Source organism: Micromesistius poutassou (genome assembly GCF_964030765.1).
Source record: "Micromesistius poutassou genome assembly, chromosome: 1".
NCBI classification, from domain to species: domain Eukaryota; kingdom Metazoa; phylum Chordata; class Actinopteri; order Gadiformes; family Gadidae; genus Micromesistius; species Micromesistius poutassou.
In genome coordinates, this window is record NC_140271.1 from 11,926,820 (window position 1) to 11,942,207 (window position 15,388).

Consider the following 15,388-nt stretch of genomic DNA (forward strand, 5'->3'; position numbering starts at 1 on the left):
TTGTTTCCTCGGTTTAGTCTTATAATGGCGACTAAATCATTGTTTATAATTAATTCCCAATCGGAGTTATCAGCGATCGTTCATCTTTACTTCGGCTTAACTGTAATGACTATGGACCGGAATAACGGAGCTTTCACGAAAACGAATACTGATTACCTCTGCCACCTAAAGTTCCTATAACTAATCTATGCAGAATTAGTCTTTGCGACAATAGGTTCTGCTTACCTTATTTTATTGGGCCCGTGGCAGGGAAGATCAGATCCTCGTGTTCGATCGGCTCGGTCAGCCCAGGTCCGCCTTTCCTTGGATAAATCACGTCGGGGTCACCAAATTGTTGTGGATTTTGGTCCAGGAAAGGCCGCCGAGACAGGATCGCTTTTAACTCACTTTATTTGGTTGAGGTTTTTGGTCTATTGTCTATCGTCTATGAAACAAAAGGAGAGGAATGGTAAATAACACGCGCGGAGCGTCTCAGAGCTTAGCATCCAGGATACGCTGCTGAGAGATTCTGTCTTCCAAAGGCGGAGTCTGAGTTTATGTATCCCAGGTGTTCTTCTTTGGGTTTTCTCACTTCCTGTGTGTGTCCGTTGCTGCCCCTAGTGTAAATGTTTTATAACTTTATCAATTGTGTTCAGTGCTGCCCTCAGGCGATTAGGAGGGGAAATTACCTCTAAACTATGCTTGGTGCTACTGGATATGGCTAAGTGAGAGTATTACAGTAAAAATGTATCGCTAGGGAATATTACAATTAAAAAATGTCACAGCGGCATTCGCTTGAGACAGCCAATCAGCGTTCACTCCCTGTGGGTAACGTGGGTGAAGTAACGTAAAACAGCCAATCAGCGTTCAACCGGCTGGGCCAACCGTTCCCTGCACTCCGCAGTGTACCGCAGCTTGGAGGAGAAAGTGATTGTTGCCGTTTGCGACTCCCGGAGCTCTATCTATATATCATATTATATGATATTATATATATAATATATAAATATCTATATGATATAAACATATATATATAATATCACGGCACAAAGCGGTGTGCGCCTCCGGATTATATTATTAACCCATAAACGACGGGCATTCCGACGTCTCTCCCTCTTCCACAACAGGTAGAGACACGCAATGGTGGTTATCTCGGCCATGGTTGATGAGAATGAATTGGCATAAAGCACAAACAAATAATAATAATAATAAAACAAAATTCGCTGCGCGACAAGTTCGCCTGACATAACTGCACACATAACTGCACAGCGACAGATTATGATTTGTTGCGCAGCAACATTCGCCTGTTCGCGCAAACAGGCGAAACGTGTGTCTTTTGGTGTGAACACGCTGCGGCCTGCGGGAAGGCGGAGCTAGACGTCAAGCCATGCCCATAAAGGTATAGCCACGCCCACATCCGGATTGGAAGGTCCAGCCACGCCCACATTCAGTACCTTTATCGTGCTTCATTCAGGACGAAACTTGCTGCATTTACGAGACCTGCAAACGTTTTTTTTAACGTACATAAATGTTGTCATCTATAAAACAAAATTAAAAATCTTCAATTAGATCAGCCAAAAAAAGACAAATGCGTTTATATTTTGTAATATATATAGGCCTACATCCAGGGCCGGCGATTGCCATAGTGTTGGGGGCGCCCACTGGCGCCCTTAATTCCCACTAATCATAGAATTAGAAGAAGACGTGAAATGAAACATGTATATTAAACATGATCATCCTAGGGCGCCCCCCCATGGAAATGAAGGACACATAAATAATTATAACTCACTGTCTCCTCTGTGTTCATGTGAATATTCTCCCTATTCCTAATGACCCCTTTTCATCTTCAAGTGGACGTCCTGGAGAGAGAACTTCCACTCAGCCTTTGAGAGGGCAAACCATGAGGAATACCTATTTAGTAGGTAGTTTAGTTGATTAAAGATACTAACATGCTACTAGATACTAAGATACTTTTTACTAACCAAGGGTAAGAAAAAGTCTTCAGCTGCCGTCATAACCTCGCTCTTCAGCCATGACAAATGTGGGAGACACACCATGAATGGTTTAAGAACAGTAATTTATTTAAAAAACACAACCAAACAGGTTAAACACCCAGGCGATGGTGTGTGTTTAGTTGTGTGTGTGTGTGGTTTAGTCCTGTTGTTTTTTTCAAAAGCTGTTTACATCCAGGAACGCTATGGTAATAAATGCCTTATTCTTTACACTAATTGTCGCTACTGTTCTGCTTCTTCTTCGTGTTCACCACAAATACGTTTTTATTCCCGGTGTATCCCCTTGATTTTTAGCAGATCGTTACAACGTGCGTCTTTCCCACCAAGTGACTGTAGGTGGGGGTTTCCTACTGTAGTCCCCACTTCCTCACCTCACACAAGAGGGGAAACAAGTCCATGGGCTCCGGCGGGATGGATGGGCTCTGCCTGAGGACTGCCCAGCAGACCACATCCAGCAGAGAGCGAACACAACCATCCCCTCCAGAGACACCCTGTCCTGCCGCGCCCAAATCAATCAGGGCTTTTCCAACATACGCCTGTACTCTACACTTCCCCACTGACCATCCGTCCACTGTTTAACCTGTCCACCCAAACAGGTTAAACACCCAGGTGATAGTGTGCATGCAATATTACATGCACTCCACGAACCTGGGATTAATCCCAGGTTCGTGGAGTATCTGCAATTGAAAGGAATCATGAAAGGATAAATCTATTGATATATTCTGTAAACAAATTCCATGAGAAGACAAAAAACAATAGATAATTGATCCTACTAACAAGTATTAGTTGTGTATCCAAATCCAAATGTGGCATAAACATGGACACAAAGCATTTTCATATATATTTTGGAGTTGCCCCTCTGTAGCTACTATTTGGACCAACATTCACAGCATCCTGGAAACTTTTCAACCAAATAAAATTATAAATAAAAATAAATAAATGTTCACCCTCCAACCCATGGCCCATTTATTGTGTAACCCCTGCACAGAGCTGGCAGAAGTGAGAGCAGAAGCCAGCGTGCGAGTTCTCGGAGTAGATGCCCCGCAGCTCCCCTCTTTTCCCCTTTCCTCCATAGCCTGTCGGTAAATAAAAAAGTCGTTGTTAGAGGGCCTCCCTTTATTTTATATAATTTATCACATTGAAGAAACCCTTGGTGTCTAGAAGTCCTCTGGTCAGTATTCTACCCATAGAGATACTCACTGTAAGGTTCTATTTTTTTGTCTCTTGGGTTTTATTACTTGTAATGTAATGTTAAATGTTTACTTGTGTCAGTTTTAAATGTCTACAATTATTAGTTATTAAATTATGTATATCCATATTAATTATTTTTCTTTTACTACTGCATGAGACCATCATTACTGCCTTATGGATGCCCATGGAATATGAATAAATTTGTCTTCAAGTACTTGGTCAACACACAACATTTTTGTTAGCTTTAAAGTAAATGGCTAGCATAATGACGCAAGCAAATGTAGCAATTGTGCTAGTTAAGCATTAAAAAAACGATCATATGGAATGGATAGGAATCCACGGCAGCCGATTCAGCTCATAAAATCAACACAATTAGCGTTAATCCTTCTTAACAGAGTTTTCTTTGTTACCGTTACTGTGTGTTCACACCAAACGCGAAGCAAGTAAACCCAACAAGCCAGTATGCGGGGCAAGTCAGCTGTGATTGTGCTCCCTTGGTTCATAGTCAAGCACAACAGATAGCTGTAATTAAGTAACAGACATATTTTAATTTGCGTTTGGTGTGAACACAGCTTTGACGTTACAGCTCGGTTAACAGTAACGTTAATTAACGATAACCCAACGTTTCTTTAAGCGTAACATAGTTAACCTGTTGAGTAGGGTAACATTAATAACAAAAGGGAAATAGACAGACAAATTGTTAAATTTAATTGCATTTAACAGACACGCACGTTAAATGTTTTAACCACTAACGTTAACCTACAGTTTAACTTCATAACAACAATTCTCTGCAATAAAATGTATTTAACTCCTCATTACATGTGAATGAGGCTTACTGACCGACATGATGGACTGGAGTCTTCCTTCTTCTCAACCGCAACCGGAACAGGTATGCTCAATATGATTGTGGGCGTGGCTGGACCTTTCTAGGCGTGGCTTGACGTCTAGCTCCGCCTTCCCGCAGGCCGCAGCCGTTACCTTCTCCATTTTGGAGGACGATGAGAGATGAGAGATCTGTTGCTTCGTTCCTTCCACTGATATCAACCTGTTTTTCAGGTTTGTAGATTGTGTAAATCACACCAATCACTATATTCATAAATCTGAACATTCTATAATAAGGTCGAGAAACTTTGGGTTGAGTTTGATGTCCGTAATTTTGAGTTAATTAACTTTTGAAAACTTCCTTTGTTTGTTTCGCGCCAAAGTTTATTAAACTATATTTAAGTTTATTTTGGCCCTGAACACCTGATGTATATGTTTAATAATATATTTCATAGGATTAAGAGATTGATGATAAGATATTAGTTAGTTATATTTATTAGAGTATAAGAAAAGGGTTTATGTTTCATAGCTAAATGTTTAGTCTGTCTGTTAGGCAGACAAATCATTCATTATAGTTAAGGCCGTGGTTCAGGAGCGTTTCTAGGTTTCTGAAACATCCGGGGCTCAGCCCAGAGGGAAAAGGATAAAAAAAAGTTGTATTCTCTATTGCGCATGCAATTCATCATGCTTTACCTAAATAAACGAAATACACAGTTTATTATAGCTTTAAATAACTACCTGACTGCTGTGCTGCTTATCCCCAGACATCTTAAGTTCCATTTAAGTTATTTCAGAGTAAAATGAATAGGCCTACAAGTGAGACAGATCTTACATTTATATATATATATATATATATATATATATATATATATATATATATATATATATGGATCTGACTGGGGATATGATAAGTTAATTTACTTGAGGTGGTAAACAGTCTGGTTATGGTTTTAAACTGTTTATTCTCTTTCTAGAAGGACTAGGCTACTTTATTTTGAGATGCCCCTGGAATTCCCACGTTTCTTTCTAGTGTAAAGCACACAGGACATCCAACAAATAACTAACTACCATTAGTGACTAGAATAATTTCATCACTTCTAGACTGAATTTAATTAATGTATTCCATGGTTACCAGTAAATATACCAATAAATACCAAAAGTAAAAGTATAGATTTTCACAAACTTCCCTTTGCCCAAACTCAAAAGTGCCTCATTCACAAACACACCAACAGTCAACATTCAGCAAAAGTGAACTATTTAATGACTGTTTAATGAGTTACACAGTCATGTATTCTTTACATGTTTTTCTTCATTCATTTCTTATTAACTTTTTTTACTACTACTACTACGTTTTTTTTTTTTTTTTTTTACGGTTTTTACTGATTCCGACTACTGAAGTGTACTGACTCACCTGTTGCTCTGTTGTCGTGCGGTAAACGAGGGGCGTTCAAGGACCGTCGGAAAGTTGATTTTTTTTTTTTTTACCCAAAATTATATTCGGGGCTAATTAAATAATATCCGGGGCTTTAGCCCCGAATAAAACAGCCTAGTGACGCCACTATCGTGGTTTATTGTAAATTCCCTAGGTGGTTCATTGTCTTATTGTTTTCTTTGGTGGAATTGTCTTTTAAATTAACTGTTATAGTGGTTTAAGGCCATGTAATAATTGCACTTATGAGTTGTGAGGCACTTGTGAGGTAATTTACAACCAGTACAGAAGCTGAACACAGACACAACTAATGTGAATTTTGCTAAGGTGTGGAGTATTTATTTGAATGTGAATTAGAGTAAACGAACAATACATGTGAGCCTCACGCTGAAAACCATTATAATTCGGGGCATGTGGAGAGTTTCAGTTATGCTGATAGGGAGTTTGTCGGTCTTGTCCGCACCAGTCGCAGGGAGCGTGACGTCACATACATTTAGTCTTTTTCATTGTGTATTCTCTAACAGCCTTTAACTGAACAATTGCATAATAAACGGTCAAACTCTTGACATGAAAAATTATCATTATTTCTCTCCATTGAAACCCATTCATATTTTACGATCTCCTAGGTCCCATGGGGACCACCGGAAGGGGCGGAACTCTATCTCGATCAGGTCCTCAAGAAGCCTTTATAATGTCAGAGTGCACTGTTAATGACACACATTGAGTGTTAAACTACACAAGCGTCTCTAGCATGTCTGGACGCGGCAAAGGAGGAAAGGGACTCGGAAAAGGAGGCGCCAAGCGTCACCGTAAGGTGCTCCGTGATAACATCCAGGGAATCACCAAGCCTGCCATCCGCCGTCTGGCTCGTCGTGGCGGTGTGAAGCGTATCTCCGGCCTTATCTACGAGGAGACCCGCGGTGTCCTCAAGGTGTTCCTGGAGAACGTGATTCGTGATGCCGTCACCTACACCGAGCACGCCAAGAGGAAGACAGTCACCGCCATGGATGTTGTGTATGCTCTGAAGAGGCAGGGACGCACCCTGTACGGCTTCGGCGGTTAAACCAGTCTCTATAAACGCAAAGGCTCTTTTAAGAGCCACCAAACTACGTCTAAAAGCGTTCCTATCCTATTTCATACCTACCATACCTTGGTATGGTTTTCGCATCATTGACTAGTCTCAACGTGACAAAGATGTTACGCAGAACCCGAGTAGTAAATGATCAAAAACGCCTAATCTCTCCTTTTATCGCGGTTATTGAAAAGTCTACAAAGAAAACTGGCGCAATGTCCTAGTCATTCTCCCAAAACACGAGGTGAACTTTGAATCCTGAGGGGGGGGAATACAAAATATGCAATATAAATACAAACATTATAAAGAAAGCCCGCGCGCGGTTAATTATTTGCTTCGTCGTCCAGACAACACTCAGGAGTCCTATATTCTAGCCAATCGCACAGACGCACTGCCCCTTGTTGATTTGCATGCGCCTCCTTTAAATACGGCTGTCGACCGCGGTCTTTTCAATCGACAAACAACATGCCGTCTGACGTTGCCAAACCCGCGCCCAAGAAGGGTTCCAAGAAAGCCGTCTCCAAGACCGCAGCCAAGGGCGGAAAGAAGCGCAGAAAGACCAGGAAGGAGAGCTATGCCATCTACGTGTACAAGGTGCTGAAGCAGGTCCACCCCGACACCGGCATCTCCTCCAAGGCGATGGGAATCATGAACTCCTTCGTCAACGACATCTTTGAGCGTATCGCCGGCGAGGCTTCTCGCCTGGCTCACTACAACAAGCGCTCCACCATCACCTCCAGGGAGATTCAGACCGCCGTCCGCCTGCTGCTCCCCGGTGAGCTGGCCAAGCACGCCGTGTCTGAGGGCACCAAGGCTGTGACCAAGTACACCAGCTCCAAGTAAACACCACTTCATCTTAAACAAACGGTCCTTTTTAGGACCACCCAACTACACTAAAAGAGCGTTCCCTTATTTGCAACTCTTTTTCTTGTGAAAAGCGCAACGGTCACTCATTATTCTTAATGTGATTGCTCACCCTAAACTGGCTCGATACAATTTTGACTGGATGCCCACTAAATAGAGGAATATATTTTCAGAGTGACATTCAAACACCTTCACTATCAATATCTGTATTATTACGCCTGTACACTAACTCATTGAGTGGTAGAGTAAACTTAACGTATTAAGACTGAGAAAAGCCAGACATGTGGCTAAATATTTAGGTTTACTATTTGATGGAACTTGGTAAATAGGTGAAAATAAATAAAGTAATACTGTTCAAAGCGATACATCAAACTAAACGTAAAAACGAGTATATTGCACTTCTTTGTATGTCCATGTCAGGCCTGATTGACTCGCATTTACAGCGTTGAATGAAAAGGGTTGTCATTTCTTTGCCTAGGCAATATATTGTAACGTATCTAATGCTTGTAGTGTCACTCATGTAGTGTCACTCTAATTTCACTACATAAATAAAACTATTTGACGGCCAACTTTTCCTAACTGCTACGACAACCGATGATTCATTGAGCCTGGCTTCGTGGTTCATTATTGAACCTGACCATGTAACGTTTTCACAATATAAACGATCATATCTTATTTTAAACAGTCAATGTTTAGCCTTATAATCCTGAAGCGCGTTTGATGAAAAATATATTCAGTGTATTTTAAATCCACGTGTCTGATTGTCCTGGATGCTATATGCAACCCTACATTAAAGCCTGTGTTTACCAGCCACGAAATACGTTCATTTTAGCCTATACTACAAACACACAGGACATATTCACTCATGCCAACAGTTTCTCTGAAGTATCAGTCATCTTAAAAGCATTGCCTGCATTATTAAAGTCTTAACGTATTGTTAAAAACGAATCTCAAATAAACCTAAGTGAGATCACAACCACGTCACGTCACAATATACGATGTTTAAGAACTATTCCCGACATCGACGGTTCATAAAACTTGGTACGGTGAAAATATAACATGTCTTCTTGTTGTTTTTTACGATGCCGTGTCTTATATTGACATAGCGTATGAATTTTATCCGGATACAATTATGAAGGAAACACAAACGAGGCGACATTTCTTCCTCACCAGGAAAACCTTCAGTGGTTGAGTCTCTACGGTTCTCATCGCGTGTATAAGGACAGCCCACTGGCGCACAAAGGACAACTTTTTGATCCGACTCTCGAATCAGACCGACCCAAGAAGATGGCTGAACTCGCGCCTACTGCTGCCCCCGCTGCCGCTGCCGCCGCTCCGGCAAAAGCAAAGAAGAAGACGGTGGTGAAGGCTAAGAAGTCCGGACCCAGCGTGAGCGAGCTGATCGTCAAGGCGGTCACCGCTTCCAAAGAGCGCAGCGGAGTGTCCGTGCCCTCTCTGAAGAAAGCTCTGGCCGCCGACGGCTACGACGTGGACAAGAACAACTCCCGCGTCAACACCGCTATCAAGGGACTAGTCAAGAAGGATGTTTTGGTCCAGACCAAGGGCACCGGTGCATCTGGGTCTTTCAAGCTGAACAAGGAGGTCAAGGGGAAGAAGCCAGCAGCCAAGAAGCCTGTCGCCGCAAAAGCTAAGAAGCCCGCTGCCAAGAAGCCCGTTGCAAAGAAACCCGCTGCCGTTAAGAAGACCCCTAAGAAGGGCAAGAAACCCGCAGCCAAGAAGCCTGCTGCTGCCAAGCCCGCTGCCGCTAAAAAAGCAACTCCGAAAAAGGCGAAGAAGCCAGTCGCAGCTAAGAGGTTGGCCAAGAGCCCCAAGAAGGCCACAAAGAGCCCCAAAAAAGCTGCCAAACCAGTCAAGAAGACGCCGGTGAAGAAGGCCACCAAGGCCAAACCCGCTAAAAAGGCAGCCCCAAAGAAGAAGTAAATGTTCTCGCGTGGGTTATGTTGAACCCCGCCCCACAAAGGCTCTTTTAAGAGCCAACCACACAACGTTAAGAGCAATTATTCTTCTTTACTCAACACTGTTATATGCTGATCTATTGTACCACCTCATGGAGCTACTGGTTATTCGTCATGGTTTGTAGCGTTGCAGTAGTTGTTGAGGTACGTTACTATATCGGCATTCCACAATAACCAAGCGTCTGTAGGATAAATGCCAATTGCTTATTTGGTAACAAAGGAGACGTGACGAAAAACTTCTCAATCGAAAAGTAAAACGCGGGAATGGCACACAGCTTGTTTATTTCATTTGAAGCTAAGCTGCAGTCCCTATTTCGACCAAAGGAGGAGACTCGCAGAGGGGGTCAGGTGTTTCACCTGACAACCCACAACAGGGTGGCCCACGGCTCCTTACGACCAGGTGGGTCGGCGCCACTGCATCTCGTAGAGATGCATATAGAATGTACAGGTGCATCTCAATTATATTGTGTAGTAAATTAATTTCACGATACTATGTATTATTATCTGCAGTACAAAGTGAAATATCACGGTCTTTTTGGCCGATTTTACATGACCACTTCGAGATCCCTCCGAAAGAAAAAGCAACTGCTAATCCCCACAAGTCTTATACTAATGCTTTTCCAGCAATAGAAAAACGTTTTGAGTGTCAGGTTGACCATTACCTAGGGATTAACTGATCGGTAAGGATAAACTCTTGACGTGTATTTGGTGGTCCTTAAAAGGACCGTTTGTTTGAGATCAAGCAGAAGAGTCTACTTGGAGCTGGTGTACTTGGTCACAGCCTTGGTGCCCTCAGACACGGCGTGCTTGGCCAGCTCACCGGGGAGCAGCAGGCGGACGGCGGTCTGGATCTCCCTGGAGGTGATGGTGGAGCGCTTGTTGTAGTGAGCCAGGCGAGAAGCCTCGCCGGCGATACGCTCAAAGATGTCGTTGACGAAGGAATTCATGATTCCCATCGCCTTGGAGGAGATGCCGGTGTCGGGGTGGACCTGCTTCAGCACCTTGTACACGTAGATGGCATAACTCTCCTTCCTGGTCTTTCTGCGCTTCTTTCCGCCCTTGGCTGCGGTCTTAGAGACGGCTTTCTTGGAGCCCTTCTTCGGCGCGGGTTTGGCAACGTCAGCAGGCATGATGTCTGTCGAATGAAAAGACCGCGTTCGACAGCCGTATCTAAAGGAGGCGCATGCAAATCAACAAGGGGCAGTCCATTTGTGTGATTGGCTAGAATATAAGATCTTGAGTATCCTCTATCTATCGGATTTATATATATTCGTTGTAATTAGAGTATCCGAATATAATTTTTCATATAACATGTTAAAACCTTTTATTATTAATTAATTTATTTATTTGAATATGAAGGGAAAAAAACTCGTTAAATGCATAGCTGATCAGACTCACGAGGTATCTTCTGACCTGGTTTAATAGTCAGTTAATAAACTACATTAATAATGACTATATACAGAAGCCACTGAAATCATTAATGCATACATAGGAAATAGATCATTAGCAATCTACATGGATCCCATTTTCTAAAAAGATTCAGTTTAACTTTTGATTTCAGACTCTTAAAAACGTACCTTTAATTTAGAATCGTAAGAAGTTTAGCGAACAGTATGATATTCACATACAGCATTTGAGGTGGTGCTTATTTAATATCCATTTAATTAATTTGGATAAAAGCATCAGATAAATCCTAATGTAGGCTACATCGAGTCAATGTCAGTTGAAGCGCACGCTGTCTTTTTAAAATATTGCTGTAGGCCTAGGCCTGCTGCTTTTTAAGTTAATTTTGTCGAATGAATTTATTTACTCAGGCCTCTCGCTTTCATTAAAGAGTATGCCTATAGACGATTTATTAAAATGCAAGCGCTAGAAAATTACTGGAGGCCAACTACAATGCTCTTCGTTTTACTCAAGCGAGACATCGCAAATTCATAAGATGCCTCGATCTATTAGGACCGTAGTCGGAAGGATCTCCAATGTATTTGGGTGGCTCTTAAAAGAGCCTTTGGGTCTATAGCTGGTTGGGACTGGTTTAACCGCCGAAGCCGTACAGGGTGCGTCCCTGCCTCTTCAGAGCATACACAACATCCATGGCGGTGACTGTCTTCCGCTTGGCGTGCTCGGTGTATGTGACAGCATCGCGGATCACGTTCTCCAGGAACACCTTGAGGACTCCGCGGGTCTCCTCGTAGATAAGGCCGGAGATACGCTTCACACCGCCACGACGAGCCAGACGGCGGATGGCGGGCTTGGTGATACCCTGGATATTATCACGGAGTACCTTACGGTGACGCTTGGCGCCTCCTTTTCCGAGCCCCTTTCCTCCTTTACCGCGTCCAGACATGGCGACTTGGTTGATGCAGATACAATACTAATGCTTGCGCGCTCGGTCCTTAATAAAGGCTTTCCGACGACCAGGGAGGGGCCTGTGCTGGAGGTTCCGCCTTTAATCTCTCTCAGGTCCTCAACATGCCTCTAATAATCCTCTAGGTCTATTTGAAATTCAACTAATATGAAAACATCCAGTAATTTATGTAAATAACATAATCTACTTATTTTTCCAATCGTGAAAGCGTTTTTACTGAATTTAGTTGATTTGTAAGGTTTAAGTTTTATGAAATTTATTATTTCATGATTCTTTTTCGGTTAATTTTTGTTGCAGGCATTCCAAATACAACCCATGAGGTTGAGATCGTGTACGGTTTAATTTGCAATTGTGTTTAACATTATCCTCACCGGGAATGATCATGTTTCCCCCCCTTTGTGTCCAAACCGGCTGACTGTTAACTAGTTGAACCATGATTGGCTCACTGATGTCGTTTTCATGGATATTAAGTAGTATAATCACAGTAGAGAAGAAACCCTTATAAAGATGTAGGTGGCTCTTAAAAGAGCCTTTGGGGAGTTGTAGAATACTTGATTCAGATTCACTTCTTGGCGGGCTTCTCTGTCTTCTTGGGCAGAAGGACGGCCTGGATGTTGGGCAGCACACCGCCCTGAGCGATGGTTACTCCGCCGAGGAGTTTGTTGAGCTCCTCATCGTTACGCACAGCCAGCTGCAGATGGCGGGGGATGATACGAGTCTTCTTGTTGTCGCGGGCAGCATTGCCGGCCAACTCGAGGATCTCAGCGGTCAGATACTCAAGCACAGCTGCCAAGTAGACTGGAGCTCCGGCACCGACACGATGAGCATAGTTGCCCTTACGAAGAAGTCTGTGGACACGGCCAACGGGGAACTGGAGCCCGGCACGGGACGAGCGGGTCTTAGCCTTGGCTCTAGCTTTACCTCCGGTCTTCCCTCTTCCAGACATGTTAGGATTCTCTCGGTTACTTAGAACGCTATATCCATTAGAAGTGAAATGCTCTATATATATCCCCAACAAAGTCTCTGATCATTGGCCATCTGCAACTTGAAAAGATGGACCAATCACGATGCAGTTAAATCATGATCGTCCCACTCAAGTGGTGTTGGTCGGACCGAAAGCCAAAAGCTCAAAGGGAAGACACAAGACAGCCACATATCTTCCCTACCACTTTTTCTACAACTTTCCCTCCACTACTTGCATCTTTATTTCGTTTTCAGACTGGCAAATAATTAGCACCAATTGCAATAACACGAAATGAATGGCACTAATTGCATAAACATTGTTGGCCACTGACGGTTTAAGGCCATTGGCATTGTAACGTAGTGTTAGTAATGATGCAGGTTTACCACGTGGGGGTGGTAGATGCTAACTATTCAGACTTGTCTTGCTTCATTGGTTTGTCAATGGTGCTATTGTGGATACTATTTCCTCCCAAAGCACGTCTAGTACAAACAGCACAATTGTTTATAAGGGGTTGATATGACCTACTTTGTCCAGGGGACAAAGTCATCAATTTAAATCATTGTAGACCTATAGCGATATTCAGGGCACCCAAAGCGCTTTACCGAAGCGATTTCCATTCCATTTTCTGGCGCCAGAACGTTCTTTGGGGGCTCGCCTTCTTTGCCTGGAGCCGAGAGCTATGGAGTAAAACCAGAGAGAGATATAAATATCTATAAGTATTAGAATGGGCTGGGATCGTATTATCGTGTCTTTAAAAATAATCATCAATCATAAATCATTGACTGAACTATAAATTTCAACCATACATTTCTGTAAAACCTAATCTTTAATAATCGTTTTTATTTTGCAAACCAGATATAATTATAACCATTAACTGGAGACATATTTTTTATAGAATTTAAACTCCGTCCCGTTTCACTCAAAGTTGTGTGTACACTGACTCAATATATTACATCCAAATTGACCGGACAACTACAAGCATTCTTTCACTGAGCTTTGAATGCAAACCACCACCAGAGGGCTGTATAACTTATTGAGAATCAACCTTGAATCCACCTGCCGCTGTCGCCATAAGGCAAGCGTTACTCGCTTCACCACACATCAGCTTTTGGAAGCTTCTTCTGTTGATGGCAAAACTCTGCATATAAAGCTTTGTACCTTTCTTAAGCTTGTCATAATCACAAACCCAACTAAATACCCATTTTTCCACAATTGTTCAAGGGGATCTGATTGGAATGTCTTCTATATATTAAACAAATTCACAAAACTAACATCAAATCAAATCAAGCAACCACGTTCCCTGACTGAGCTCGGGCTCAGGTGGCACGTAAATTGGCTTACGTGGTGATGGCACGTAATCTTGACATCTGCAAGCACGGCTTAAATGACTCTGAACCGAAGTTTAGCATAAAGGTCATGACATGACAGCTAATTGTTTAGTTGAGCCCTACACTATTGCATGTATGTATAGGGCACGCTGTTACCGCATGTACACTATGTTCCAAGATGGCATGCCGCATAATAATTGCTTGGTAAAACTCTGTCTGGGAATAGTAAGGTTGCCATGTTGGTACCAGAGACCCAGCGGTTTGCGCCCTGACTCGAGACCTGGGTTAACTGGCTCATCTGTTGTGCAGCGCAGAAGAGTAGAGCTGTATAGTCTGAGTGCCTCAGGACCGCGTGGCCGCTCGATACCTGGACTGCAGCACATGCTCACTCAGCACATCCACCGTGGGTCCACACACACACACGCACGCACGCACGCACGCATGCACGCACGCACGCACGCACGCACACCCACACGCACACACACACACACACACACACACACACACACACACACACACACACACACACACACACACACAGGCTGTTTGTATGTGCCCCTGTGTAAATGTATGTATCAGGGTTAGGCATGTGCATAGGTCTATCTCTGTGTGTGTGTGTGTGTGTGTGTGTGTGTGTGTGTGTGTGTGTGTGTGTGTGTGTGTGTGTGTGTGTGTGTGTGTGTGTGTGTGTGTGTGTGTGTGTGAGGGAGATAGAGAGAGAGAGAAATGCTGTGATCAGCGCTTCTGAAGGAGAATTGGGTCATATACTCTCTAATGCATTTTGTGTATGTGTGTGTGTATGTATGTGTGTGTGTGTGTGTGTGTGTGTGTGTGTGTGTGTGTGTGTGTGTGTGTGTGTGGGTGTGTATGTATGCATGTGTGTGTGTGTGTGTGTGTGTGTGTTTAGATGTGTATTGTGTATGTGTGTATGTATGCATATATGTATGTATGTATGTGTGTGTGTGTGTGTGTGTGTGTGTGTATATGTGTTTGCACAAAGTTCAGGATGTGAGCTACTACACCACACGGTGAAGGTCAAAGCATATGTAGGGCTGTGGGTCGGACTGGACACCTGGGTCGTGACCATATCACTAAAACAGCATTTTGTACCATATCATTAAAGCAGCAGGAGAATAAGAGCACTAACAACTGGCGACCTATGGCTAACACCGAGGTATAAGTGGTCACAGATATGCGTGAACCCCTTGTGGAGGAGTGGGGCTGCTGTTGTTTGGAGATGGAACAATTAAGGCACGTCAACACCTATCATGTGCTTATCATGTGTGTGTGTGTGTGTGTGTTCGTGAGAGAGAGAGAGAGAGAGAGAGAGAGAGAGAGAGAGAGAGAGAGAGAGAGAGAGAGAGAGAGAGAGAGAAAGAGAGAGAA

General features: G+C 43.1%; 3 protein-coding genes and 3 pseudogenes across 6 annotated transcripts; 3 read left to right on the forward strand and 3 right to left on the reverse strand.

The window, feature by feature from the left end:
• Window positions 1–6,181: 6,181 nt before the first annotated feature.
• Window positions 6,182–6,493, forward strand: LOC311350442 (histone H4; the record flags this gene model as incomplete). The annotated part of the gene is made up of 1 exon (XM_084470463.1): window positions 6,182–6,493. The coding sequence occupies one exon, from the start codon at window positions 6,182–6,184 to the stop codon at window positions 6,491–6,493; it is 312 nt and encodes a 103-aa protein (XP_084326589.1).
• A 474-nt stretch (window positions 6,494–6,967) lies between these two features.
• Window positions 6,968–7,432, forward strand: LOC311345950 (histone H2B 1/2 pseudogene; annotated as a pseudogene). The gene has a single exon. The product of its transcript is annotated as a histone H2B 1/2 pseudogene (transcript).
• Window positions 7,433–8,653: 1,221 nt separating this feature from the next.
• LOC311377772 (histone H1 pseudogene) lies at window positions 8,654–9,422 on the forward strand (annotated as a pseudogene). The gene has a single exon. The product of its transcript is annotated as a histone H1 pseudogene (transcript).
• A 672-nt stretch (window positions 9,423–10,094) lies between these two features.
• LOC311377788 (histone H2B 1/2 pseudogene) lies at window positions 10,095–10,478 on the reverse strand (annotated as a pseudogene). The gene has a single exon. The product of its transcript is annotated as a histone H2B 1/2 pseudogene (transcript).
• An 843-nt stretch (window positions 10,479–11,321) lies between these two features.
• LOC311383941 (histone H4) lies at window positions 11,322–11,689 on the reverse strand (the record flags this gene model as incomplete). The annotated part of the gene is made up of 1 exon (XM_084488623.1): window positions 11,322–11,689. One exon carries the CDS (start codon window positions 11,687–11,689, stop codon window positions 11,378–11,380), a length of 312 nt encoding a protein of 103 aa, XP_084344749.1. The 3' UTR covers window positions 11,322–11,377.
• A 583-nt stretch (window positions 11,690–12,272) lies between these two features.
• Window positions 12,273–12,656, reverse strand: LOC311383396 (histone H2A; the record flags this gene model as incomplete). The annotated part of the gene is made up of 1 exon (XM_084488581.1): window positions 12,273–12,656. One exon carries the CDS (start codon window positions 12,654–12,656, stop codon window positions 12,273–12,275), a length of 384 nt encoding a protein of 127 aa, XP_084344707.1.
• Between the last annotated feature and the right edge of the window lie 2,732 nt (window positions 12,657–15,388).